The sequence below is a fragment of the Trachymyrmex septentrionalis genome, unplaced genomic scaffold (genome assembly GCF_001594115.1).
Source record: "Trachymyrmex septentrionalis isolate Tsep2-gDNA-1 unplaced genomic scaffold, Tsep1.0 scaffold11, whole genome shotgun sequence".
Taxonomy (NCBI): domain Eukaryota; kingdom Metazoa; phylum Arthropoda; class Insecta; order Hymenoptera; family Formicidae; genus Trachymyrmex; species Trachymyrmex septentrionalis.
In genome coordinates, this window is record NW_017304228.1 from 3,220,509 (window position 1) to 3,247,754 (window position 27,246).

General features: G+C 36.7%; 1 protein-coding gene across 1 annotated transcript in view; it reads left to right on the plus strand.

Moving 5' to 3' along the window:
* The window catches only part of LOC108750299, a 304,877-nt gene that overhangs the window by 135,817 nt on the left and 141,814 nt on the right, over positions 1-27,246 (plus strand). Inside the window, exon 3 of the mRNA XM_018489664.1 lies at positions 20,280-20,440. Coding sequence (XP_018345166.1) covers positions 20,353-20,440 — 88 coding nt within the window. The 5' untranslated portion in view covers positions 20,280-20,352. The remainder of the gene's footprint in view (positions 1-20,279; positions 20,441-27,246) is intronic.

Below are 27,246 nucleotides of genomic sequence, written 5' to 3' on the forward strand. Positions count from 1 at the left end.
TTGAACCTTTATTTATAATTACTTTTAATAAGCAAGCAAAACGTGCGCAAGAAGAGAGTATTTTAATTATACGAATTAAAAGAAAACAGACTGTTCTATCAACTAACAAACTTAACTGCATCATATACATACAACTTCATAAAATCTCTTTTAAGTAAAACAGGTTTGAAACTTCCTCCTTTACAAGCATTATTCCACCTTATAGAAACTTAAAACTAGTTCATGTAGAAGCAGTGACTACCAAGCCAGATAAATTTTCTCTCTAGTAACCAATATTTCGTCACCTAAGAAATAATATTATATGTCGCGTGTTTAATACACTTTACCATATTAATATTTTGCGATCTCAAAAGTTCAACAACAATATAATAGATTTTGAACAAAAGATGCATTTAAATAATACATCTGCAGCGATATAAATAGCCAGGAACTTAAATTATACATGGAAAACATGTTTTTGTTGAAGTGTCTAATAAATTAGCTAGATACAAATTTGAAAATAATTTTGTTAGATCATAAAAATAATTATCCAAATCCGGCAGTTATAAGAATACCTCATTTATGACAATAAAATTTTTATATTACGCTAAAAAAACGTATCTAAATATATTTCAGTCGGGAAAAATTGCAAAAATTGCGCTAAGATTAACAAATACAGAATTCCCACTTCGAAAGAATGGTTTTTCTGAAATATTAAAAAATTTAGCTAAATACAAATCTGAAAGTAATTTGATTAGACCGTAATTTTTGCAATTATTCTGACTAAAATATATTTAGATATCTGCCCTTTTTTAGCGTAATATAAAAATTTCGTTGCCATAAAGGTATTTTTACTTGAGATTTCTAACTAAATTTTTAAATACTTTAGCAAAACTGTTCTTTCTGTTTATTCTTATTTCTGAAGCTTATTGTCACAGTTTCAGAATGTCTCTCTTAACGTCTCTCTCATTTAACTAAATTACCGATTGCGCGAAGTCGATGACCATAAAAACGATAGTCTTATATAAATATAGGATCTTCCGTATGTATGAGACTAGCGAAGGAGAGAAAATTTTGAGGTGCACGACGTATAAGTTCGCACGTCCTCGACTACCATTGGACGGCGAGTAGTCACTTTTCCACGGCGTCAGCAGGTCGTTTGGTGCGGTCCGTAGAACGAAGTGAGTATTCCCCGCGAGAAAACCCCATAAAATCGGCTTACTTCGATACAACTCGCTCCCGACCTCCGCCACCGTCTCTCTATCTCCAGTCCCAGTGACTGCACAGGATGTCTTCGTGTGCAAAAGGCTTAGGTCAAAGTCTCGGGGTTTCGTTTTATAAAACAGCATCGCGCAGCAGTTGATGGACTCGAGGAAACTTGATCGGAAGCTCGATCGCGTCATCCATCGTCTTCGATCCCTCTATCAAATCGTGAAGTTCGGCATTTTAATAATTTTCGATTCAAAAGAGACCTCCCTTCTTCTCCAACCATCTCGCGGTATTTCTCTGGTATTTCATCTAGAAAAAGAGGGATTTTTACTACCGAATATAACCATCTCAAAAATCGCGAAGTATGCATTTATTTACTACATCGTACATATTGCTTACAATTTTTAAATTATTATATATTCCGTTAAATTGTAGATAATTTATTGCAACTTATTTAATATACAATTTATTTTATATGCGATCGATAAATAAATCATTGGGAGTAAAAGATGCAACAAGATCCCACGTATCTGTCCACGTTCGCTTTGTTTCGGTGTGATACGAGGTGGTCGCTATCGAGCGCCAGCTGAAAATCGGCTTACACGTTTTCCCATCGATCCTTTTCCCTTGTCTCGAGCAGGCGAAAGGCAAAGCTCTCTTCGTGATTTCCTGGATACCTCGAGCGCGGTAACCGCAATTTCGACCGCGTGCAAGAACGCAGGACTAAAGACGAAGCGAAAAGGATCTACGGAGCATGGTCTAGTTGGTTTGCAGGACGGGATGAACTCACGGAGAATGAAAGAGAGAGAAAGAGAGAGAATGTGTGTGTATGTGTGTTGTGTGTCCGATTCATGCGAAATCGGTGAGAAAGTGAAGGATGTTCGTCTCTCAAAAAGCTAGAAAAGCGAAAGAGACACAGTGGATGATAGGAAGCGGCGGTGAGAGGTGGTGTACTCCATTGTTGACTTCTAATTCCACTTCGACGCCTAATTAAGTCAGCCCCTGATTCTCTTTCGAGCCTCGAGGCGACGGCAAAAAGTCCCGCAAGAAAAGATCGAAAGAGACGGAAAATTGAGTGCGAAGAGGCAAGGCAAAGTATAAAATTTAATACATTCACCGCCGAGTGATACTGACCGACTTCCGGCGAATGCGGAAGACTTTCAAAGGATAATTTTTAATATTTATAAAAAGATAAATGCTTATATCTTGACAATTAAAATCGCTTGATGTACGTTTTCAACTATTACTGAATATTAAAATTAGAGAACGACATGTTAGATCAGTTTTTTTCTGAATCCGCATTGAATAAATCGTTTTTATCTTAAACATTCAAAAAAAAAATCGCACATTTTATTCGCCGCAGTTGAGAATAACGTATGTACGTCGGAAAGAAAGGTTTTACCGAAGTATCTAAAAATTTAGCAAGACACAGGTCTAAAAGTAATTTTGTTGGGTTAGCAAAATAATTATGGAGGATGCTTAAGATGATTGGAATGCTAAAAGTTTTTTTGCAGCTTTACCTATCACGCTTGAGTTTTTTACTTAATTATTTTAATTCAATAAAATTATTTTCAGATCTGCATCTATCTAACTTTTTATATACTTTCGTAAAATTGTTCTTTCTATGTGTTCTATGAAAGAGCAAAACTTTCTTTTATTTATAGTAAATTTGTCTCGTGATCCGATTAATGTCTCGTACTTTCATTTTGACGTATGATTAAGTCAGTGCGTTATTTCTCTTGACTACCTTTCCGAGTCGATGGCGATAGGAAGGTGCCGGCGGATGGAAAGAGACGGAAAATTGGATAGGGAGAAACTGCGGAACTCGTTACATTTACTGACACGAAGTGCCGGGCTAGTAACACGAATGTTGTTGGAAACTTCGGAAGTTCCTGGAATGTTTTGCGCTATTTCTACATAGGTAGTTACATAATTCTCGCAGTTTGATGCACATTCGCGCGTCTTGCGTAGTACTATCCGCGTTCTCTCCCTGAAGTTTTTATCCTTCGCCATACATTAAGCTGTAAATCCGATAGCGGCCGAGCGCGTGTCGGTTCAGTTGGTTGTGCCCTTATCTTGCTACTAATCGCTTTTGGGTAGTTGTACGTTTTTAGCGGCCTCGTAACATTATTATTTTCTAATTTTAGACATCTACCAGTCAAATTAAGAAGTTAATTAGGCCATTTGATTCAATTCCGGTTTGCAGTTTGATACCAGCTGAAACAATCTACTTTAACAGAATGGATACAGCTTTTTTAATATAAGGTAACTTTCGGTGTGCCGCACCTATCAAAAATTTTATTTATTAAGTATTATTTATTATGTTTAAAGTAAACGAACTATATCAGTAAAAACTTTGTACTGTCTATTATTTAAAAAATATTAGAAATCCGAAATATTTATATTTCGTATTAAAAAATGAATTCTTTTGTAAACCCTTGCATTTTTGTCGTATATCCCATAGGGAGGGTATGGGGGGTATGTATGGCTCACAAAAAATTTACAAATAATGCATATAAATAAGACGTAAAATGACACAATAACTTATAAAATGCGTTTATAAAGTTTTAAGGAATAAAAATGCTAAATATGTATATGAAGTAATAAATAATAATTACAACCTTCTCAGATGTATTACAAGTCTCTGAGATGAAGTTTCATGTAATATTTGTAATATTTGCGTTTATTGTATTTAATGCACTGAATTCAATCTGCGCTTTTGTATGCTTTGGACATAAATCCCGCCTATTAAAAATGCCATATATCCCAAACAGATTGGATATACAAGACAACAAACTAGACAAAGAATACAAGAGCAAAGTACTATTTTGTTATACAACATGGTTTACTATTCCTCTACACTCATGTATCGGGAAATAACTACTAAGTCTTTTGTACGTCCTACAGTAATCATTTTATGTAGATTACAATTTATGATGGCGCTACTTAACACAGTGACAAATCGATTCAACTCACAATAATTTCATTACATTAACAGTAAGAAACTGAAATTATAACACAATACTAACATAAAGGCATGTAACAGAGTAATTGCGAGAAAATTATCCTCCTATTTTTTCTGACTTCTGCGGCGTAATATTTGCCGAAGTTATAATATTTACCCTATATAAAAGTTTGATGTTTTGGTTGATGCTACCATTTCTTAAAAAATGCATGATATTAAATATATCGCAAATATATTGCAATGTATTAAAAGTATAACCGGTCTGCGACAATGAAAATTTTCGTAGTTTCATTTTTACTATGGAACGGTTCCAGCTCTATTTTTTTCAATATAATACAAAAAATCAATATGTAGAGCGTAAAAGCTTTTATTAGATCTATAAATAAGTATGGCGATAAATGTCCTGGACGTTGTTTCTCTGATATTAATAGCTCTTGCTATTGATCCGGAAGCTTTTTTCTCCGCGAGCATTGCCCCCGTTGCTACCGATCCACCGAATATGTGGTGCGGCGGATGCATGTTGCGGATCGATCGTGAGATATGATTTTACGAGAGCGAGCCAGGGGTCCGTTTGCCCGGTAACATTCGAACAGTCACGGATCGTAATTCGAATCGGACGTCGTATCAGCCCGGAGCGTATTCCAATCCGCAAACCGAGGTACGAGCAAGAACGCCAAGGACGATGGTAGCTGAATCCCGTGCTCGACGAGCCAGACGTCGAAATCAGCTTACGCCTACGCCAACAAATCGGGGCTTTATAGATTGGAGCGGCGAAAGAGTGCGATGTCCCAATTTACAACGGGCTCGTGGGGGATATTTGTGCGACGGTTTTTCCCGTAGTCTCACGGCAGCATCGGGAACTTTAATTCCGTCACCGGCAGATCGGTATATACTCGCGAATTGTCCGCGCGGGATTTGGAACCATAGATTTCTTCGAAAAAAACATTGAATTGTCTGATATATTTAGGGAGTAGTGCTTTAAAATAGCCAACTATGTGTTATCTAACTTCCGTTGCTTCTATTACGGCGCCGCTTGAATATAGTTGGCTCAAAGGACGATTTATGGATCTCGTTACGTATCGGCTTTATTCCCAGTTTCATATTCTATCGGCTTGTAACGCTTATATGCGAAATATCTGAGTTCACAATTCCATCGCGACGATTTCTAAAAATCGAGTTTCGCGAACATTTTGCGAAATTTTTTATGGTTATTGCCACCGATGGAAAGCAATTTTGCGATAGACGTGTTCACTTGGAAAGCAAGAGGAAGCTGTAAGACAAAGAGCTAGAGTTTCCTAAAACGATATCCGTGCTGATATCGATCGTGCCAATTGTTGTATCCTATAAGAGATTAGTTTACGATCAACTAAGCCAATATCGGAACGTAATTAGTATTCTGTATAATTAGCATTCTTACAATTAGTGTAAGATTATCTACATTTCTCTCTCTCTCTCTCTCTCTCTCTCTCTCTCTCTCTCTCTCTCTCTAAATTTTTTGAAAGAATAATTAATATTACAGAAATATAGAAGTCTAATGAATGTAATAAAAGAAAAGAGAAAAAAATTAATAAAAAAAGGAGAAAAGAAAAAAGAAGACACGATAAAGAGATCGAGGAATAGATCTGGAAATGGAATACTGAAAGAAAAATTTTTAGTACTTATGACTTTAAATATTATGGTTAGGAGTTCCATTTTTATAATTATTATTGTAATATATGTTGGTAATAATAATTGTATTTACAGTTGAGATATTTATTAGCATCAATATCATTAAATTGCTTCTTAATTTAGTTGTAAGATAGCAATATTACTATCCTAGTTTCAGTTTAGGATTGCGTTTCAAGACCGAAAATTATTTTGGCGCGCTGTTTGCAGAACTGGAGATATACAGATATGTGTATATAATATATTATATACATAAATTCACAGAAATATTATTTCAGCACTAAGATTCAGCTCAGACTGATGAAGCTTTCTCATTACTAAAATGAATATATGTTGCCTCCAAAAATTCGTTTTGATGTATAAAACTCTAAATATTATTATTATTATTATTAAATTATAACAGTAATAATTATAACTGTAAAAATGAAACTTCTAATTTTGATAATTTCATCATCATGCAATTATAACCATAAATATCAAAAACTTCTCTCTCAATGAAAGACTTGACGTTTCGGGAAAAGCGGAAAGTGGAAAAATGGACGAAAACGAGCAGCATCGAGATTTATTGAGAAATCGAAAAGTTCCCGACGACGCCTGTGGCAACGAAATCAATGCTCGTGCCGACGTCATCGTCGCCGTTGTCGTCGTTGTTGTCGTCGCCACCGCCGTCATTGTCGTCGCTGTAACGGGCATAACGTCGCGCCGGTCGTTGGAAATGCTAGGTAAGATCTGAACCTAAAGGAGATAACACCTCGCGAAAGGGATTCACCGAGATTAACCTTCCGGACAGATAAGGATTTCGAGTCGGCCGATAAAGGTACCTTCCACGCGAATGTCCATTCGTCTTGGACAACCGGTATCAGTTTCCGAGACAGTGTCCGTATTACTAGAGTCGTAGTTGTTGATGGCCATGCGTCCGTGCAAGAAATCGGAGATCGTTAATGACGGAAGTCAGACCGTAAGATAATTGTCGGTCGGAATCGCCGATACGTCGCTAGGAAGATGGTGAGAATTAATGGGACTCGCAAACGAACCCGAGTAAAGTCGTATTTGACTGTCGGACGATCGATCTTCGGTTATCGCATCGGCCGGATCGCCATCCGTTCAGATGCGCCGCGGGAATTGGTAAGAAGTTTAGAACATCCGGGATATATGCGGAACACATTGGAAACGCGTCGGCGAATAATATGCTGTTGAGAGGACCACGATGTCAAGGGAAGGACGGGAATACGGCAGGAAAGTACGAAGGGACCATCGTCGCCATGAATTCTTTATCGCACATGTGCACACATAAATAATAGACAGTGACATCTGCAACCGCGCGACGATCATGCTGAACTTTTTGCTTATTTAAACGTCCACATGCGCGATATATCATATATTCCACAAATGGCTTTTTCAATAAAATTTTGTTATAAAATATCTCTCTTGGTAATAATTAATGACGCGCTTCTCTCGCGAGTTTTCTGCAATAATACCTTTAATATTTTTGATATTTATTAATCAAAAAATTGACGTAATAATGGATCATTTTATTTAACGAAACGTTCTCTGATGACGTGTCTCAGCACAAAAAAAAAAAAATTCAAACCTCACTTCTTACGAGGGAAAAATGTAGCTATCGATAAAATCTTTTCCGTCTTTTCCGGTCAGTCTTCAATATCCGGAATACAGCGAACGCTACTTCCTCGAAAATGTCCAGATTAAACCTTCTTAATTATCGACGACGTCGATCGATCGCTGGGTCATTAATAACATTAGATGCGGTTCGTGATAAGTCAGTCGAGAGATCGACCTTTTTTTTTTGCCTTCTCGATAGGACGGTAACGACCGTTAAGACGTTGCTGCAATTAATCTTGGCGCTCCCATGCCAACATTCTAATTTCATAGGGAAACGGGCGGTTCTTCCAAATAAGCGAGGGTGAATGTTCTGGCCCGTGTAAAATCTTGCGATTGTTCATGTTAATCTGATTTTACATTAGTCGCAAATCCATCACAAGCTTGTTGCAACAGCCAATTGAAAAATTGACGTTTCAAATTGGTTGTCGCAACTACGATTACCGTATTTTAATCGCAAGAAATAATGCATATATATTTTTTATTAATATATACTTTTCTTAAATAATTTTTAAGAAAAAATGATAATCCGGGGGCAAAAGGAGAAGCTATAATTTTTTCATACGTTAAATGTAAGTATTTAATAAAATAAATGATAATAAAATTAATAAAATTTCTACAATATGTTTTTTATTCAATTCTTATTGATACAATTTTATAAATATTAAATTTTAATTAAATGATCAGAAGCTTTATGACCTCAAGAAGAGTACATATATTCTTAAAGGATTAAGGATAGTAACTTTAGTTGTAACAAGCTTGCGACTTGCGCGATTAATACAGAACCATTAAATGTAACTGGCATTTAAAATGGTAACAATCGCCTTCAGGTTCCTCACACATGGACAACTTTCGCGAATCTAATTGATCCCTGACGAAACTTTCACTTTTCAATCGAGGATGAGAGATAATGTCACGATAGAAAACTAACTGGCTGTATCTCCATGTCTGTCGATTTAGATTTTCAGAGACAATATTAACATTGCAGAGCAAAGCCAGATGACAACAATGACGAGGACGAGGACGACGACGATGCAGCATGATAAGGACAAAAGCGATTCGTGATTTGTTAAACACGCAGAAATATGGAGGACCTTGCCTCTGTACTGGAAGCCAGTGAGTAGCTTTCGCTATCGATCGTGCCGCGGAAACTAGCACAGCATTTGATCAATATGAGCCACTCTCCCACGTCGCTCCCTGACAAATTCGACCGCCGTTTTTATTATTACTGCGAACGTGCAGGAGCACGAAAGGCGCTTGACTGGCAGCCGAACTCGCTAGTTCGTTTATCTTATAGTTGAACGAGTTATGACGTCGGTATATGGCGATATGAGGGCAGCTATTCCATTAGTTTTATAAAGTTTTACCAAGTTTGGGAAATTGCACGGGGAGAGAATATTCTGCCCCATCTATAAAACGCGAAGTTAAAATTGTATAAGCGTAACATCTGCATACATAACACAGTTAAGGAATGATGGTGATATTCTAAACTTGATATTTGGCAAGCATATAATAGTAATGAGATTTTAATTACCCAAAATGAGAGTCATAAGGATATTTCATTTGCGGCAATAACATTTTTATATTACGCTAAAAAAAAGACAGACAGAGAACGTATCTGAATATATATACATATTTTATTCGGAAGAATTTCAATATTCTGTCATTTGTGTTAAGACATTTGTGTTAAGTAGTAACAAATATAGAATCCCTATGTGTAAAGAAAGATTTCGCTGAAGTTCATATATAAAAATTTAACTAAATACAGATCTGAAAATAATTATGTTAGATAAAAATAATTATATAGGACGCTCAAATTGGTGACTAGAATGTCAAACTTTTGCAGCATTATTATGCTTGAGTTTTCTTACATAATTTTTTGATGATCTAATAAAATTATTTTCAGATCTGTATCTATCTAAATTTATAGATACTCGGCAAAATTGTTTTTTTCCCGCAATATTTCCTTAATACCATAATTCGAGTCTTAGAAAACAAAGTTATATTATAAGCAGCTTATTATCTTCGAAATGTATACTTCTCTTAAAAAAAGATCTCGAGAACCGTTTTACATTTTCGTAGCTTGATTTTACACGATGAGTCATTCCTCTCTTTCTCGGATTTGCGCACACAATTACGATTTATCCTGTATTTCGTAATCATGCGTGCGCTCCGTGCGATTAGACGAGCTGATTGACACGACATCGCGGTCAAACCTGGCGAACACGGAAACGCCAACGGCGTCCAGACGAGCAAACGGACGGTGCAATATGCGATCCCGAAGAGACGTTTGTTAAATGACTCGGCGCACCGCGCAGACGGATGATGGATGAGGACGCGCCCGGGGTTTCTTCACCGCCCGGTAACTCGGAAAAACGGCGCCGCCCTTACGCGGAATCCAATAAAACGAATTGGCGTACCGTACCCGTACAACTTCGATCGGGTCGGAAATAAAGGATCTAGATAAAAGCGCCTTTGACGAGCGGTTAGCTGAGCACTCGCGCGCGCCTGAGCGAATCGGCCGGTTTGCCCCCAAAGCAGCCAACCATCATTTTTACCACCGACGATATTCGACTCGACGACCGAAATGTCAACGAGTCGAGTTGTTGATTCTTAGGTTGTCGTGTTTTCAATACTTCAAATTGATACTGAACGGAAAGATCGTTTCATTTCGATTTTATATTGGACAATCTAGTCAGACAAGATTTTACCGTTTTTTATGCGATAGGTAAAATACAGAATGTAAGTGTAATATACAGGGTAACAAAAAAGTTTTTGGCCATAAAGTTTTGTGTTTATCAAATCATTATCCAGCAGCAAGCTAACGTTATTTGTTTAATGTTATTTTGACGTCAAAATAACGTCAGCTTGCTACCTGGATAACGTTTAAACGAACGTTGAAAGAAGCAAACTTTGGAGCATCAGTTACATCTCAAGAAGACCACTAAAAGATTTTCATTAGTTACTGAATTGAAGAACACTCTATTGACTATCTGAGAAAATTTATTCGTGGAAAAATACAGCCACCATTGCATATTTGAAACTATTTCAAATATTAATTATTATTTAAAAAGATATAATTGATTCCAGAGTTTGTTTTTTTCTTTATAAATATATTTTATACTAATGATATGATAAACATAACTCTTTGTAGCCAAACTTTTTTGGTTACCCTGTAATTTAAATATTTGGAATGAATTTAGAAAAGAAGATTGTTATTACAAGAAGAGTCCAAATAAACATTAATTTAGAAATATTATTTATTTTTTTTTATTTAAAACAGCGAATAGAATTTATTTATAAGTATTTACGATGTTTACCATATAAGATTACGTTAACGCTGATGGTTCTCTCATAATGGTATCACGCCAGTCTTGCAACGATACGTATTGCAGCGGATTTAACAATAATGCGTTCATTGTTTCGATTCTGTGTTGAATCCAATAATCACTTTCTCATTATAAACGCTAGAAACTGATACCGTAAACACAATGCTATTATATCCTGCAATATTTCGTGCAATAATTACATTACGTGAGTTACATATTATTATAGAATACCGTAATATTATGCTTTAATGCTGCCAAATTGTCGACCATTTTACATCAGTATACGATAATTGTGCGCTGCAAGAAAGCGTTACGAAATCCAATTTTCCGTGAATTTTATATACCTCGAGGATGTATCGTTAAATATATCAACGTTGCAGTTGATTTTCTCGCGCGTTTCAGCCTCAATATTGACGCATCTGTCGATAAAACGAAATGATTTCTTGCTCAAGGAATATATCGTGGTCCAATTCGACGACAGCGCGCGACAGCGGGCACGTACAAGGCAGCATGCTGTGCCCGCGAAATCGCAAAGAATTTCTTAAGCCACCGGGATCTCCTTGTGCACGCGGCGCGGCATGGCGTGCGAGCGAATCCAAGCCGTAGGAATACAATCAATGACGTCCATTTCCGCGAATTAGATTTCCGTCTACGTCAACGGGCTCGCTTTTGTTTCACCGCGCATGAAAGAACACATCGGTGAAAAGTAGAAGAGGAAATGGCGCGCGCACACACCCTCCTGAACGCAACGGCAAGATCTGGAGAGCAATTCTCTTGACAATTTGGCCTGGCGGTTCGCCAGCCGAGACCAGTCGATTCAACTAATCTAAGTTGCTTAGCACGACTTTGTTCGATTCGCCTCACCACACTGCCGCCGCCAACATCACCTCGAAGACTTCGGTTTAGCTCCCCCCGTGTCGAAACCACCCCCCGCCATCGTCGGCCGTATTCTCCTTTCGCGGAGTCGTGTACGAGAATTACAGATTTTCGCGCGTTTCCGCTTAACTACGCACGTGTTCAGCATTTATCGCGTATCCGCGATAATTGGGGAATATATATTTCTGTTTTAAATCTTGGAAAAAGAGAAGATAATGTAAGGTGATGACAATTTCGGACAATTCTGAACGAAAGAAAATTTAAGTCTAATATTTGAGTTTCAAGTTTGATTTTTTAAGTTTTTTTTTTTTTTGTTTGGTGATATCCTTTAATATTCTCCGCACAATGAGATCAAAGTTAAATTTGAATCTTTGATATTGAATTCAAATCTTATTTCGTTCATAATTATATCATGAAGTTGTTTCACCTCACCCTATGTCAATTACAATAATCACAATCTAAAAAAAATATCGGTGTGCCTGAATTTAATATCAAGCGGTGTCTATATAATTTTCTGGTTAACATAAACACACCAGTGTAGTGTGGATTTAAAACTCGTGGTGATAAATCCACACCACTCTGACGTTAATATTAACATCAACATGGTGAGAATTATTCAGACATCGCACGATGTTAAATCCACACCGGTATTTTTTTAAGTGCAGAATAGTTCGATTGTGTCTCTGTCACTCTGAATTCTTGCAGAAGAAATATATTTATTAAATGTCCCGACTCATTGCACCGCCGTCTTTTGTACTTCCGACATAGATTTCTGTAGGAAGCTTTCCGCAGTCGTCCCGGTCAACAACACTTCTTACAAATAGAATGAGTTTGTAACCGAACCTTCGGGAGCTCGATATAGAGCTTGCGAGACGTTACCGTAACTTGCCCGAGAACGCCGTTTCTTACGACATAATTGGTTACCGCGCGGAATTGGTTTCGTACCTCGTTCATCAGAATCCAAGGAACTTTATAGCGCTCTCGCGACGACGAGCATGACCCGATTTCTGATATACGCCTGTTAATTCTCTGCCCGAGTCAGCACGGTTTCGAAGCTGCAGGAATGCAGGGGAATGTTTGGGGTGAAGCTTTAGTGGCGATTACACGTGTAAGTATAATCTAGTTCGTCCATGGCGTGTTGTAAATCAGCTTGTTTCTCGTTAAATGTTGATTAGACGAAAAGTATTTGTAGCAATAGCGTCTGTACTCCAACAGTTTTAGTATGTACGTGTATGTACGTAGGAAGAACAATTTTGTTGAAAATCAACAAAATTGTAACAATTTAGATATAGATACAGATTTAAAAATAAAAATAATTATGTAAGACGCGCAAGCTGCAAGTTGTGTTAGAATATCGAAACTTTTTGCAGCTTGAACTTTCTACATAATTAATTTGATGTCCAACAAAATTGCTTCCAGTTCTGTACGTACCTAAATTTTTAGATATTTCAATCGTTAATTATTTCGCAAAATCGTTATTTCTATGTATATATAGCTTAGTCAAAGTGTTAACTTTAGTAAATGTATACACTTACGTGTAGTAAATGTATACCTTAATTACAGCAGACTATAGTAAGTGTATACATGTTTACTAATTAACACTTTGACTGTGACATAATACACCAAGAGAAGTGTTTGTAATTATAAATTATATATGGTAAAATAATTACGGTTAGAAACTCCATTTTTACAGTTATTGCTAGAATGTTAGTATAATAATAAATATATTTATCGTTCTCTACAAAAAAAAAAAAATATATTGTTCACATGGAAGATAACTTTAATAAATTGTAATTTATTGTAATTGCAACCATTTTTTTTCTCTCAATGCCAAAACAGTATTACATTATTATCATTAAATAATACATCGATTTGTCGTTTACGGCCTCCGATATCGGATCTTCCTACTACGGTTACAAGAGGGGTTGCAAGAGTTTACCATCGTATCGGACTCTCGCAATTTGCACAGTCGATCCAGGAATTTCTGCCGGCTCTCTGCGGCGCAGTCCCTTTATACGCGTATGCTTTTGGTATTGGTGGGTAGAGCGGATAGAACGAGCGGTGGGATGCTTCCAACTATAACTTGATATCTCTTCGTCCCGCGGTACCGTTATCGCCAGGGATGTACACGTACCATCGAGGGAGGTAAGACTACCTTCCCTCGCGCTAACTGCTTGACAAACTAAGTTAACGTTTCTTACGATGTAATTGGCTCCACACGGTAGCGGAGAATCGCATACCTTGCGTCGCCGACGAGTACGAGGGGCGAGAGATAGGGGTTGGTGTGTGGAGATCACACGAGATGCGGTAGAAATCGTCCTTGTGATGCCAGCGTCGATGACGTAGAAATTCTCATCAGTGCAAAACGACATGGTAAAGGAGAAAAAGGAGATCGCTGGAGCGCGTGCGGTAAATTGTACGTTCATTTGCGCGGGATCCAGGCGATACGTGCGATGAAACGACGGGAGGGATAATTATGGGGAACGAGAATGCGCGCGTGTTATAACGATTGGAAGGCGAGAAATCACGATCGAGACGATTGCGAATCACGACAGTTTTAAATCGTTTTAATCTCGCGAGAATTTGCATCACGAAACACACGCCTTGCTTTAATCTTTTTGGAATACCACGCAGCCATACGCCATTGTAACTTCTTGCGATATAGACGACTTCTTTTTACTGTGTCCCGGATTGACATGATTTAAATCTAAACACAGAATCTTATCGGAATTAAGGGCAATTACAGCGTTATTACGACATGTGTCAGTTTTTTATTTTAATACATTTTATACTCAAAACATTAAGAAAGTGGCAAATACGAGTACAGCGCGGAAATTTATGCTTCACGCGTGAATGAGATAACAAACAATTATTTAATTAAAAATATAAATTATTTTATAGAAGGATGATTGCAGCGCTGGCAAATAAAATAATAAACAATTAGTTAGTTAGAAATAAAAATATAAATTATTTAAGAGACGGAAAATCTTTGTTAAAGGAATGTCACAAAACATATGGCTACAAGACCTGAAGGAATAGTCATTAATATTATTCCAAGTTTTGTACGTTTTTTTTTATGACATTCCTTTAATAAAAATCTTTCATCTCTTAAATGATTTATATTTTAATTTTTAATAGTTGTTTATTTTATTTGTTAACGCTGTGTTCATATTTGCCATTTTCCCTTTAATATTTTAGCATCGTGAATCGTATAGTTTATTTTTCATAATTAATATAAATCGTTTCATTACGATTTTCGATTTCTCACGCTTATTTTCCACAAGAGGAAGATGTTATTTTTATGAAGCACGGTGGAAAATATCATCGAGCGGAGTGGAGGCTAAGCAGAGTCACCTTCTCGAGCATATACTCCAAATATAAGTTCACACAACTCACTCAGTTCGAAAGGGCTTCTCGTGAAGCTTCGCGATCGTATCTTCTTCCAGTTCATGGAAGTACGGCGGTCCAGCTTCATCGTCGTCGGATCGTCCATCAAAGTTCCGACCAAGTTTGCGTCCCGCGTTACAATATTGTCGTCCTTTCCCTCCATTTCGCTCCTTCTCTCTCTCTCTCTCTTTCTCTCTCAATTCTACCTTTTCTCAACGAGGGAGAGAATCATCTACTACGGTAAACCAGCGCGATTCTCTCTTTCTTCCCTTTTTCTTTTTTCTTTATCTCTTTCCATCTTCATTGAACTATCTTTTTTTCTTACCTCAACTTCGTCGTCATCGCCAGTTTTTATCCTTCCCCTTCACATCTTGATTCTTTTTCCCCTTCATCTATAGGTATACGCTTGGGCGATAATAACCGGCGAACCAACGGCGCAAATCTTCAATCTCGTCTGGCAAATGGCCGATCTCGAGACGCGCGGTACCTTTGCCAGACGGGACAAAAGAAGAAGAGGTCCTTCCATACATGTCCATAACTGTGAGTCGTGGAAATTTTCTGTTGGATAAAGACCATATTGTTTGTCCGTATGGAGCTCCTGTTGTGCGTTGTTTTCCTTTTTCTTTATTCATCTTTTTTCGCGCATTTTGCCGTTTCTCGTTTTCCTTCGACTGCGTTCGACGTCATACTCATCGTTTACTCTCCGTTCCGCATTCGAGCAAGAATCTGCTCGGAGAGGAGAGATTTATAAGCGATGACACGTGAAAGTAGTCCATTTGCATCTCGCAAGCCGGTGAGCGTGGCAGCATATCGATTGCGCGTGAAGTATTTTCCTCGATTTTTAAGACGCCAGCGTGCTATTTCATACCGCGACCTTATAGAAAGTTCACACTGGACAAATTGAGATTCTTTCTGAGCGAATAATACCCAATATTAGGCAGCTTTCGAGAAGAGAAATTCCCGAGAAAAAACGGTAGATCTCACGACTTTAAAATAGAAAGCGTATCCATATTTTTATTCTACACGTCTTTGGTATCTACATGATTCTGTATAAATGATATATCATGCTTCGAATAATATATTTCGGTTTCCTGCTAAGAAAAAGTTATCATAAGAAAAAAATAACACGGTGAAGTGTTATTTCATTATTCGGCGAAGGATGCGTTGCTACAAGAGTTTATTTAAACACTCTCTTCGCCCTCACGAATTCCTCCGATTCTCCGTTTCCAATTTCGCGCATCGTCCTCGACAATATCATCGCAATCGCGTCGCGCCAATATTGCAATCCCTTAGGTTCGAGGAATACAATTTGTGCGATCAATAAGGAAACCGTCAAAGCGGAAGCTTCCCTGCGCTGCGAAGCTGGCTTTAAAACGACAAGGATGTTCCGTGGGAAGAAACAATGTTGTTGGATGGTCTTATCTCTCGCTTTCCGTCTTTCTCGCCTCCCTTTTCTTCCTTCTCAACCTGTTATTCTTTGTCTTCTAAACATACGACGTTGCAGGTAAACGTTGAACCAACATTGTAAATCTCCGGTGTTGTTTGGAAGCCGACTAGATCCTAGAATCCACCTGTATTGTCACGTAAAACGAGAGGAAAAAGATGTTTGAGCGTTTAAAATGTCGGGTGTATCGGAACTGTTAGAATATCTGGTGAAATAGACGAAGCTTCGGCGATTTTCTGATGTGCGCTTTTATCGGGTATTCGATAGATTCAAATATTTTGCATAGCGCTTTTTTAACATCTTCCCATCTATCTTTCACGGTTTCACGGATGAATTAACCATAAGTTTTTTTATCATAGTTAAATGTTTTTCAATTGACATTATATCTAACGTTATAATAGAAAAATTAAATTTTTTATTTAAAGATATATTATACTTGGGAACGCAAAATTAATATTTGATGTATTCAAGGAAATAATAGAAATGTTTACATGTTCCATTTAAAACACAACCTGGAAAACCGTGATTTGATTATGAATGAGTTACTCTCTAAAACTTTTAGAGTGAATTATTACTATGAAATTATTTACTCTTTAAATTTTTTGAAGTGAAATGTCACTCAAAGATTAAAAATTGAACCACTTTTTTTCAAACTTAACTGACTTAATTTTCATTCTTTGAGTGACATTTTACTCCAAAAAATTTAAAGAGTAAATAATTATTACCTTATTAATTATGAAAAATGAACTAACTTGACTTTATGAAAAATAATTAAAATTATAATTAAAAAATAATCAACTTTTAAGGATTATAAAAATAATAAACAGCACAAAGATGATTAATTACGTTCAGAATATATTCTTTTTGCCCATATTATTTAATTAGTCAATAATTTTCTATCAAATTGGAAAATAGTTTTTTCTGAGCAACTTAATTTCTTGAGTTGTGTCACTTTAGAAGCAAGTGAGCGATACACTTCTATTTGCATTATATCAGGTTGCATTTTATTTTTTGTTTCTTTTTTTTATATTTATAGATATGACATGATAAATATGGAGCAGGACGAGATCTTTTTTTAATCTTGGTCGTGCCATCTTATTTGTTATACGACAATGAAAAGCATGAGGTAATTTTCATGTTCATTTATAATGTATAATGTTGGGGGAAAAGCAGAAAATGCAATGGTAATGACTTGTCACGAGTTACGGTTTAAACTCATTGTGCTTCGAAAGCCATAAAAATCTTTTTCTTTCCGTGAAAATATTACGACAGCGAGATCAGCTCTCTGAAATAAAATTAGCTTTCCATTTCCAAGTTCTACCGTCAGTTTCCCGCTTGTAGTTCTGGCAGATGTTATCTCAAATTTTAATTGAACTTTATTATCGTCTTAATTATTCGCTGCATTAGTTAGTAAGAAAATAATTTATGTCGCGCTTCGGATGTCAGAATTACTTACTCGGAAAACGATCCCTGTCTGACTTCAGACATTATTCAGACTATCTACTCTCTCTTTCTTTTTCTCTCTCTTTCTTTCTCTAGATATACATTCAGTGATATTTTTTTTCTACAAGAATGATATGATGCAAAATAAATGGTATTTTTTACCATTGATGTACAATTAGTACATCGTCAATCATTCTGCATAAAATATTTGCTTTAATTGCCGGAAGATTACTTATGCTTTTCCTATAGCATTGGATATTTACACGCTACATGATATTTCAAAGCGAAGTAAAATATGGAGCGTATATTTTGATATCGTCCTGCATCAAAGCTGCAAATCTAACGTCTACTCGGAATCGATGAAACGCTTATAAGTTGCGAAGAGAACTAAAAAGATCTTTAAATTCCGCGGTGAAAGCGATGTTGTGAAAGCACCGCGCGATATAACAAGTTGCAGTAACCGTCGGTAGCCATGACAAAAAAGAAAAACTTGACATGAAAAAGCTCGTGGTACCCAAATAAAATTGTTCGCCTGTAATCGAGTCCTTGAGAGGAAAAGCTGCGTCGTGGAAAACCTCGAACGCCAATATTCGTCGGTTGTGCATACGTCGCGTTTTCCTTAACAAAACTGCCTACGTAGAAAATCTCCAGAAAGGCATACAGAAAAATATTATATACGATATTATACATACCATGCTTAATTAAGATTAAATCTTTATTTAATCTTAAGTTTTAATTAAATTTTTTGATATTAATTTTGATATTAAATTTTTATTTTTCATATTAAAATATCTTAATGGGCTATTATTCTTAAATTTTCAATAATAAATTTTAAATTTGTTGAAGAATTCTCGTTTACATACATGCACTGAGAGAAAAATGATTGCAATTATCATAATTTAACTATAATTTATAATTATTTTCAGCAATTACACTGAAAAAAATTCACTAACTATTAATACATATTTCTTTAAATAGTACTGTAAGTTAACACTTACAACAAATAAATATTTATTCAATAAAAAAAAGTTAATGGTTTTTGTATAAATATATGTTTACATTTAGTAAATATTTCCTTAGAACTATTTGAACAAATATCTATTAAAATTTTGTTTTTTTTTTCAGTGTAATATATTTTTTTGATAGAAGTATAATTATTATTACTAATATAATAACAGTAATAACTGTAAAATTGAATTTTTAATTATAATTATTTTACTATATGTAATTATATAATCACAAATACCAAACACTTTTCTTTCGATATAAAAATATATCGTCGAATGTCCTAATTTTTACATAAATTGAGCACACATATCCATCACATATCCCCGGCGACTCACCGTCGCGCCGTTTGCGAGAACTGTTTTTCGTGGAGAACCGCAAAAGTCATCGCCGCAAATGCGTCGCCACGTAAAAAGCTCGAGTGTCACGTTGGCTGGTACTTTCGTCACGACGCTGCGAGACGATGGCGGTGACGAATTCGCGGTGACGGGAATACAACGTGTCAGCGAGATCCGCGGGCGAGAGGAGACGGCGCGGGCAGCGCGCGTCTCGTACGCGTGCATCATGGGAGAATACGGGGCGAATTTAATTTCTACGTAACATTACACCTTAGGAGCCTTATACCAGCGCCATTGTGCGCCTCCGGGGGCGGCCACGGAGAGACACTCGATCGCAGGACTCCATTTGCGGTTTAGCATAATGGAAACCCAACGCGCCCCGGGGGCCGTCCGCGTCCCTTGTCTCTTGACGTCTCGTCCCGTCTCATCCCGCTTTCTACTTCGTTCTCGTATTCTCCCGCTGTTTGCGGCCAACGTAAGAATGGGCGAAAAATAAGTAAACCGGAGGAAACACGGTGGGAAAGATAACTCAGTGTTCTCTCGTTGTTACCATTCAACGCCAAACACGGGCCGCTGGCCATTTCCGAGCGAAAGAACGAATCGTTCCGCTTCGCGGCTGAACGCAGGTCTCGGGTTGATGTCTATTCAAAATGTGACTTTGCATGCAAACGTTTGCTGGTGATGAAAAAGGGGTAGATCTGTCTACGTCTGATATCTCAGATGTTTTATCGATTAACCATTATCACGCCGCGGATACAAATGCCACGTTCCCAGTTATGGGATACCTTTTTTACTACTAAGCTACTACGCTAATGACACTGGTCGTTCTAGTTCCGAGATATATTTATCATAACATAACGAGCGAGTCAGAAATGTCCTGGAAATCACCTGGCAAATGTGGCGTCTACCGCAGCTCGATGGCCCGTCATTCGTCTGACGGGAAATCGACCTTTCCGCGAGACTCATTTACGTTGACGAAACCGAGCCCGTCGTGTCTTACTCCTTATCTTTTATTCTTACAGGGAGGCTGTGATGAGGGAAGTCGGCTAAGAGGAGCCCGTGTCGCGCAAGCGCCGGTAGAGGAGTATAGGAAAGATGCCGCTTTCCTTGAGAGTCTTATTAAGCCCGCTGCTGCTTCTAATCATCGCAGGAAGCACCGGCGCCTTCAGCTCCCGGCAAGGAGGTAAGAAACCTTCGTCTTGAACGACGTTTTGTGCCGGCGGGAAGACAATGACGATGATACCAACGACGACCAAGGACAGCGACGACGACGATGACGACGACGACGACGACGACGACGACGACGACGGGAACGGCGACGATGGTCGTTATGAATTCCGTCTTTTCGCGGCTATGACGAATTTCCACGAGAATAGTCGCGCGGTTTTACTCTTTCTCCTCTCTGTGAAACTCGTCGCGCTAGACATGCCGTTGTATCCTCGAGTTTTGAGATAGCGCATATTTCCGTCCCCGCGGAGAGCATCCGACTGTCAATTTCACGCTATTTGCACATTCGCCGACAAGCGTGAAAATACGTTATCGCATGTTATTTCTTCGTTTATTTCATGCATCTCTCTGTCTGACAATCAGGTTTTGGGTGATGCGTCTTTAGTACAAAAATATTTCAACAGTTCAATTTCATACTTCAGTTTTTAAACTAAGATATTCAGAAGAAATACAAATTATATTATAACTCTAAATGCTATCGTAACGTAATTTTACGTTCAAGTGAGCGAGAGCATTAAGTTACCGTTAGTTGCCTTTAGTGGTCATCAGGAGGTTCAAATCTACGGCTAAAAGCTAGAATAACCGGGGATAAGTTTTTAAAAATTTCGTTATATAATTAATCAATTTAGATTAGAGCAGCGTATCACTCCTGGTGATCCGTGGATATTATATATTTTAATACTTTTGTGTTATATTTTTTATTGGCAAATTACGTAAGTGTTATGAGGGGACATTGGATTTCATATTCCGTATCATTTCAAAATTGAATTTGATAATGTGATTATTTTTTTCTTTCCTTTTAAGTTACATAATAAAAAATATGTCTGTGTTTATAAAAGTGTAGACAAATATTTTATAATTAAAAATATGGAATGTACAAAAATCTTGTGTTACATTGCGTTCCATTTAGTGACACAAGTCGACACAAGTATTGTTCTGCCTTTATTACTCATGAAATGCAAAGAAAGACATTTATGTCACTTTGTATCAAAAATAGAAAGCCCACCCACTAAGAGTGGCTTATATCCTTGTGTGTAAAATTTAGATATAACTATACGTTAATAGCAATATCACTCTAAGGTTAAGACTTCTATTCACTCGTTACTATCTCGGATTGTGACGTCAAAAGCGAGAAAATACACAACAAAAATGTTTGCAAAATATAATAATATGAAATATGTTTCAATAAAATAATACAATCGATAAAACCGACTCGTAAAAATATCGATAATTCTCCTTTTGTCTAATTAATTTCTTTAATTAATAAATAATCATATCTAAAAATGAATTATGCATAACTAAAAATAAAATAAGCTGTGGATCACAGCTATGACAAATTGTCAAATTAATAGTATTATATATAGAAGTAAATTTTTCTCACAGCTTTTGGTATATTTTCTCTCAATCTGTTCTATCAATTGTAAATGTTATTTTATTGAAAAATATTTCTGTTCAAATGTAATTCGCAAGAATTTTTATTGTATGCTTCCTCGCTTTTGACGTGTGTTGCAATTTTAAATAGTACTTCTGAGGGAACAGTAACCTTAATATCGATGTATCGCTTAACATCGATATCATTCTAGATTTTAAATAAGTTTATTTAAGAGGGAAGGTATCTCTTTCCGGATATATTTGAAGTATTGTTTGCGCAATATCTATGTGCAGATCGATTTTTATATATTTTTCTTCGAAAACATACGAATCCCGATGAAATCACAGTACGCGACGTAAGGTAAACCATCTGCAGCGGATACTTGGCGCGGCGTACATTTTAACAGAAAGAGGAAACATATTGCATTTCCGATCTCTTAGCCACTTGTAACTTTGCACGTACGTGGACTTATTTCGAGGATCGCGGTTACTCAGCCTCGCGTATGTTGACAAAAGGATATGCGCGCGTATGTGCACCACTCAGGACAACGATATAAGCAAAATATTTCCACACCTTTCATCTTCAGCCGGTATCATCCATTTCTCTCATCTTCCCCGACCCCCCCCCCTCTCTCTCTCTCTCTCTTTTTCTCTCTGCGATCTCCTTTCTGTCTCTATTTCTCTGTCTGTGTTTCTCGCCTTCATTCCAGCCATGTCTCTTCTCTGGCTGCATTTGTAGAGAGAACGCCTCTTAGTGACCATTTCCTAGATTAAGGTCACCTGGAAAGCAAATAGTTGTTAGGGGAACGTAGAGACAGAGAAAGATAGAACGAAAGAGAGGAGAGGAGAGGAACTTAGAGTAGAGTCTCATGGACGACGAACTTCCGGTGTATACGTTCCTGGAAAACTATTATGCGCGAAGGTCCGCTGCATCCGAGAGAAACTCGGCGCACTAGAATGTACGAGCGAGCGCTGGACAAATTGTCCTACGATCCTCGCGACTCGCCAATGACGGTAAATCCTTCGTCGCACCGGAGAATGCGTTCGATCGATACGATGTCGTGCGCGCGGATCAGTGGTTTCCAACCTTTTTCAAGATGCACACTCTCTCGGGTGATAAATACTCTGAAGGCGCAGTCGTTCATTATACTTATCGTTAATTCGAACGTTTCATTCTACTCTATTCTACAGTACGAACTAAAAATGTCCCTCTTTTTTAAGGCTGTATAACCTCTGTAAAAAGTGACTGCAATTAGAAATTTATACTTTGCATATAAAAAAATGAATAATGAATGTTACGTATAAAACAGTTTAATAAGATCAATTTGGTATTTAACGATATCATTTTAGTTTAAATTTTCTTATTTTATTCTAATGGTTTTTTTTTAAACATTCTATTTCTAAAAATATCTACTTCATATTGAAATAATACTTGCTGCAAGTTCTAAATAGTCTCCGAACTATTTATATTACTTTCAAATACAATATAGAAAAATTTGTCATTTTTTTCATAATTTTGTTAAAACGTATGTGTAATTTTTGTCTGTAAGTAAACGTTTAAAGGAAAATAGTAAATTAATAAAAACAGAAACTTGTAACAAAGAGAGAGAGAGAGAGAGAGAGAGAGAGAGAGAGAGAGAGAGAGAGAGAACTATTGGCAATTTTCATTTAGATATCAATGAAATTAATACTTGACATCAAAATTTTCTGGAGATTACGTCTTTTGAAATTCATTGTCACAGAACTTAATGAATTTTTAATCAAAGTTATTGCCATCATATTAAAATCATTGTCAGATACATGTTCGAAGATTATTTACGTTGTCGATACAATTACTCGAGGATATGAATCTTCGACTGCCAACTTCATATCGTGAACGCAATTCGTAAATATTTTTTTCATATTTACTTGATTATAAATTAAGTAAACTTCGCCTGCAGTGTTTGTTTTTAGATTGTTGTATGAAAACATGGAAATATATATCTGCAATCGCTGTTTGGTATCTCAAATAGCTCCGAAAATATTTGTCTGTTATAATTTTTACGTAAAAGTCACTTTTTTTGAAAGAAATATTGGATTAAAAAAACGTGAATTGTACACATTTTGAAATTGATTTACAATATTGAAGAAATAAAATTGATTACGCGGATAAATCGACAGGCAAACAGATTTAGAAGTCTTAGAAACTGATAATCAAATCATCGAACTTTATTCTTTCAATTTTTTGGAGTAAGATTCATTCTAAAGGAAAGAAATCTCACTTTTTTTTTTAGGTGAATCTCATTCCAAAAGTGTGAAATCTCACTTCAGAAATAAGTAAAAATCTACTGCTCTTATTCAAGAGTGAAAATTTTTCACTTTTTTTTAATAGTGGCAGTATTTTAACTCTTTCTAGTGAGATTTCACTTCAAGAAATTTAGAGAGTAATTGTCTTATTCATCGTTTCGGTCGTTGACATATTTAACGGTGGTAATCAAATCGGATGTGCAAACATGTTTTCTTTATATCCATGAACGCGCGATTTTTTAGAAAAGTTATTCGACTTACATGCGACTTACATCCGATTCTACATTCGGGTCAGAACCCTAGCGCAACTATTCTCACAATCTAGATAGGGCTCGCTCTTATGGAACGATGTTGATTAGTTGGAAATTTATGCGCCCTCGCATCGATGTTGACATCCGGCGGCAAATTTGTGGTTGTCGCTTCAGAGGAGAGAAAACGCCAGTGGTCGAAGATGAATTTGATCGTCCTAATCGTGACGCGAACAAGATTATCTGATCGAATTTTAACGGAGGCTTCGCGTGATTCCCGGCCGACGACACGACTGCAACGAGTCGAAGCGGCTTCGTCGCTCGACGAAATGCTTGTACGGTGCGGATATACGTTCGAGCGTGTTTCTGCTTAGCGAAGCAACGTGGCGACGACAACGACGGCGACGACGACATAGACGATCTCGAGCGACGAATTTACAGCGTATAAACACGTTGTCCTAGTTATCTCGCTTGTGCTTTCGCGGAGCCTCCTATCTTTTTATTACGTTTCCCCTCTCGCTATTTGTCGCCTTTTTCTCCATCTGACGTTGCTGCTGCCTTATCTTAATATTAGCAAATTTAAGGAAACACGCGTTCCGCCGTGATTACTTTTAAGTATCATAAAGGCCGCATGTCGGAAGAAAATTTTACAACTTGTATCGATAAATACTCGATATCTTTTATAGATATATTATGAAAATCACGTAAATTCTAATAAGATAAATGTAAAGATAAGTTATATTTATTTTAATTACTATCTAACTAATATTGGACGAATTTATTTACATTTGAAGATCTTTATTTATTTTTTTCAATTTTACTTTGGTTCTGTATGTGGAACTTGAATTTATATTCCGACAAAAATTCGCGATTTTAAATGTTGTCAAAGTTTAGAATTTCCATTTGGTCTATTTTTTGCATTTATACCATATTTATAAATATCTGTCTCCTGATAATTTTACATTCTTGATCTTATTTTATGTTTAACAGAGATATTTTTATATCTCGTTTTGAAATGCAAATATTTGATGTGTTTTATCTCATATATTGGCGACTGTATAATTTTTATATTTCTGAGCGTTAATGTTTCAAGAAAATCTATAACGAGAAAGAGGAGTCTCGATTATATATATCTGATATACATTCAATACGTCAGAAGATTAAGGAAGTTCTCCAATATTTTTATATAATAAGATTTGATCAAATATTGAGAATAAGTTTGTAGTTAATATATAACGATTCCTGAATTTAAAAAAATTTTTTTTACTATATAATTTTCTTTAAATAATTTTTTAAAATAACTTAAATTCTTATGAGAGAGTTTTAAATAATTTAATTTTAAACAAAATATAATAATTTTAAAAAATTATATGAATTATATGAATGGAATTTAAAAAATATTTTAGAATTAAAAAAATAAAATTTCATCATATTTTCGTGTAAAAGTATAAAATTACTCAATTCTCATCAAATGTGACATTATACTCCAAAAAAATGGCAACATTATTTCCATCAAAATTATCAATATCTAAATTAAATTTATATAAATACTACAAACAATTTTTTCTCAATATTTTCCGTATAAATATTTCTTTTTAGTGTGAAGAAAATATTTATTAATAACAAATTATATTTTCAATCTTTAAATTTTATTTATTATTTATTTTTTAGAAGATAGCAATAGCATTTTACATCCTTTGTACTCTCATGTTGAAAGATAAGAAATGTCATGTGATTTTCCTGAACTTATTTAAGCTCAAGAAGGTATTCCTTCTAATAGCAAGAAGCGTCGACTTCAGATTTCAGGATAGAAAGCGATTTATAATCGCGACGAAGTGGCTGATAATTATCGCAAATCACTCACAGATTGCTATCGGCGACGATATGATAATTTGGGTCGCGGCGGCGAATACAATTTTGCGATAAATCGGTTTGTGCCTTGGGCGACGCTTGGGCTCTTGCATACAGAGACGTACAAGTAGAGTGTACAATTAAGCGAATACCACGACTAGCATCCTCGAAAAGCTTCTCCGTTTGTTCGTCACGACAGGCTCGTGACTCACTTTGATCTTGCTGGAAACCAGAAGGCGGGACGTTGCACGTCGCGACGAACGGCGCACGGCGCATATCCCGTTAACGAGATCGCGCTTGCTAGAGCAGCTCTTGCATCTTGAGCGCAACAAAAGGCGAAAGGAACAAGAAAGGAGGAAGAGAGACCGGGCAGGGGTTGAGTCATACCCGAAGTCGACACGCGGCTTGTCGCACGTTCCGCGTCACATTTCGAACTTCACCGTCCGCTACCTTTCTTTTTCCTGACTACTTCTTTCGCTTCTTCTCTTTTTTTTCCTTGTCCTCTTCCTCCTTTTGCAACTGTTTCTTTCCCTATCTTACCAGTTTTCTGCGCTCCCGACTTTCCCTCTCTTTTGCCATTCGCCAAAGTAGTTGTCAGATAAAATTCCTCTGCGAGCGAAGTCCCAGAACGCGAGGAGTTCACGTAACCGCGGAGACGATAAGACGATGGATGTTGCGAAATTTCCAGAATAGGAAAGACAAGAGAAATATATTTCTTCCCCCATCTCCGCTACCCCGATGCTACTTTTAGTTCCTCAGCTGATACATTTTTTATTTTCGCGGACGCTGTTTGCTTCGGCTATGCGATTTTCTTCGATCTTTTTGAAAGATAAACGCCTGTCTTCTTGACAAGCGCTCTTTTATTTATCCTTGATAGAAACTTACCCTATCAAAAATTGCAGAGGATACGACATCGCATTTTCCGATCACCGACAGTAACTGTCTAAGTTAAAGTACTAAGAATATTCTAAGACTGCAGTTTCTCTCCTTCCAGGATGACTATCGA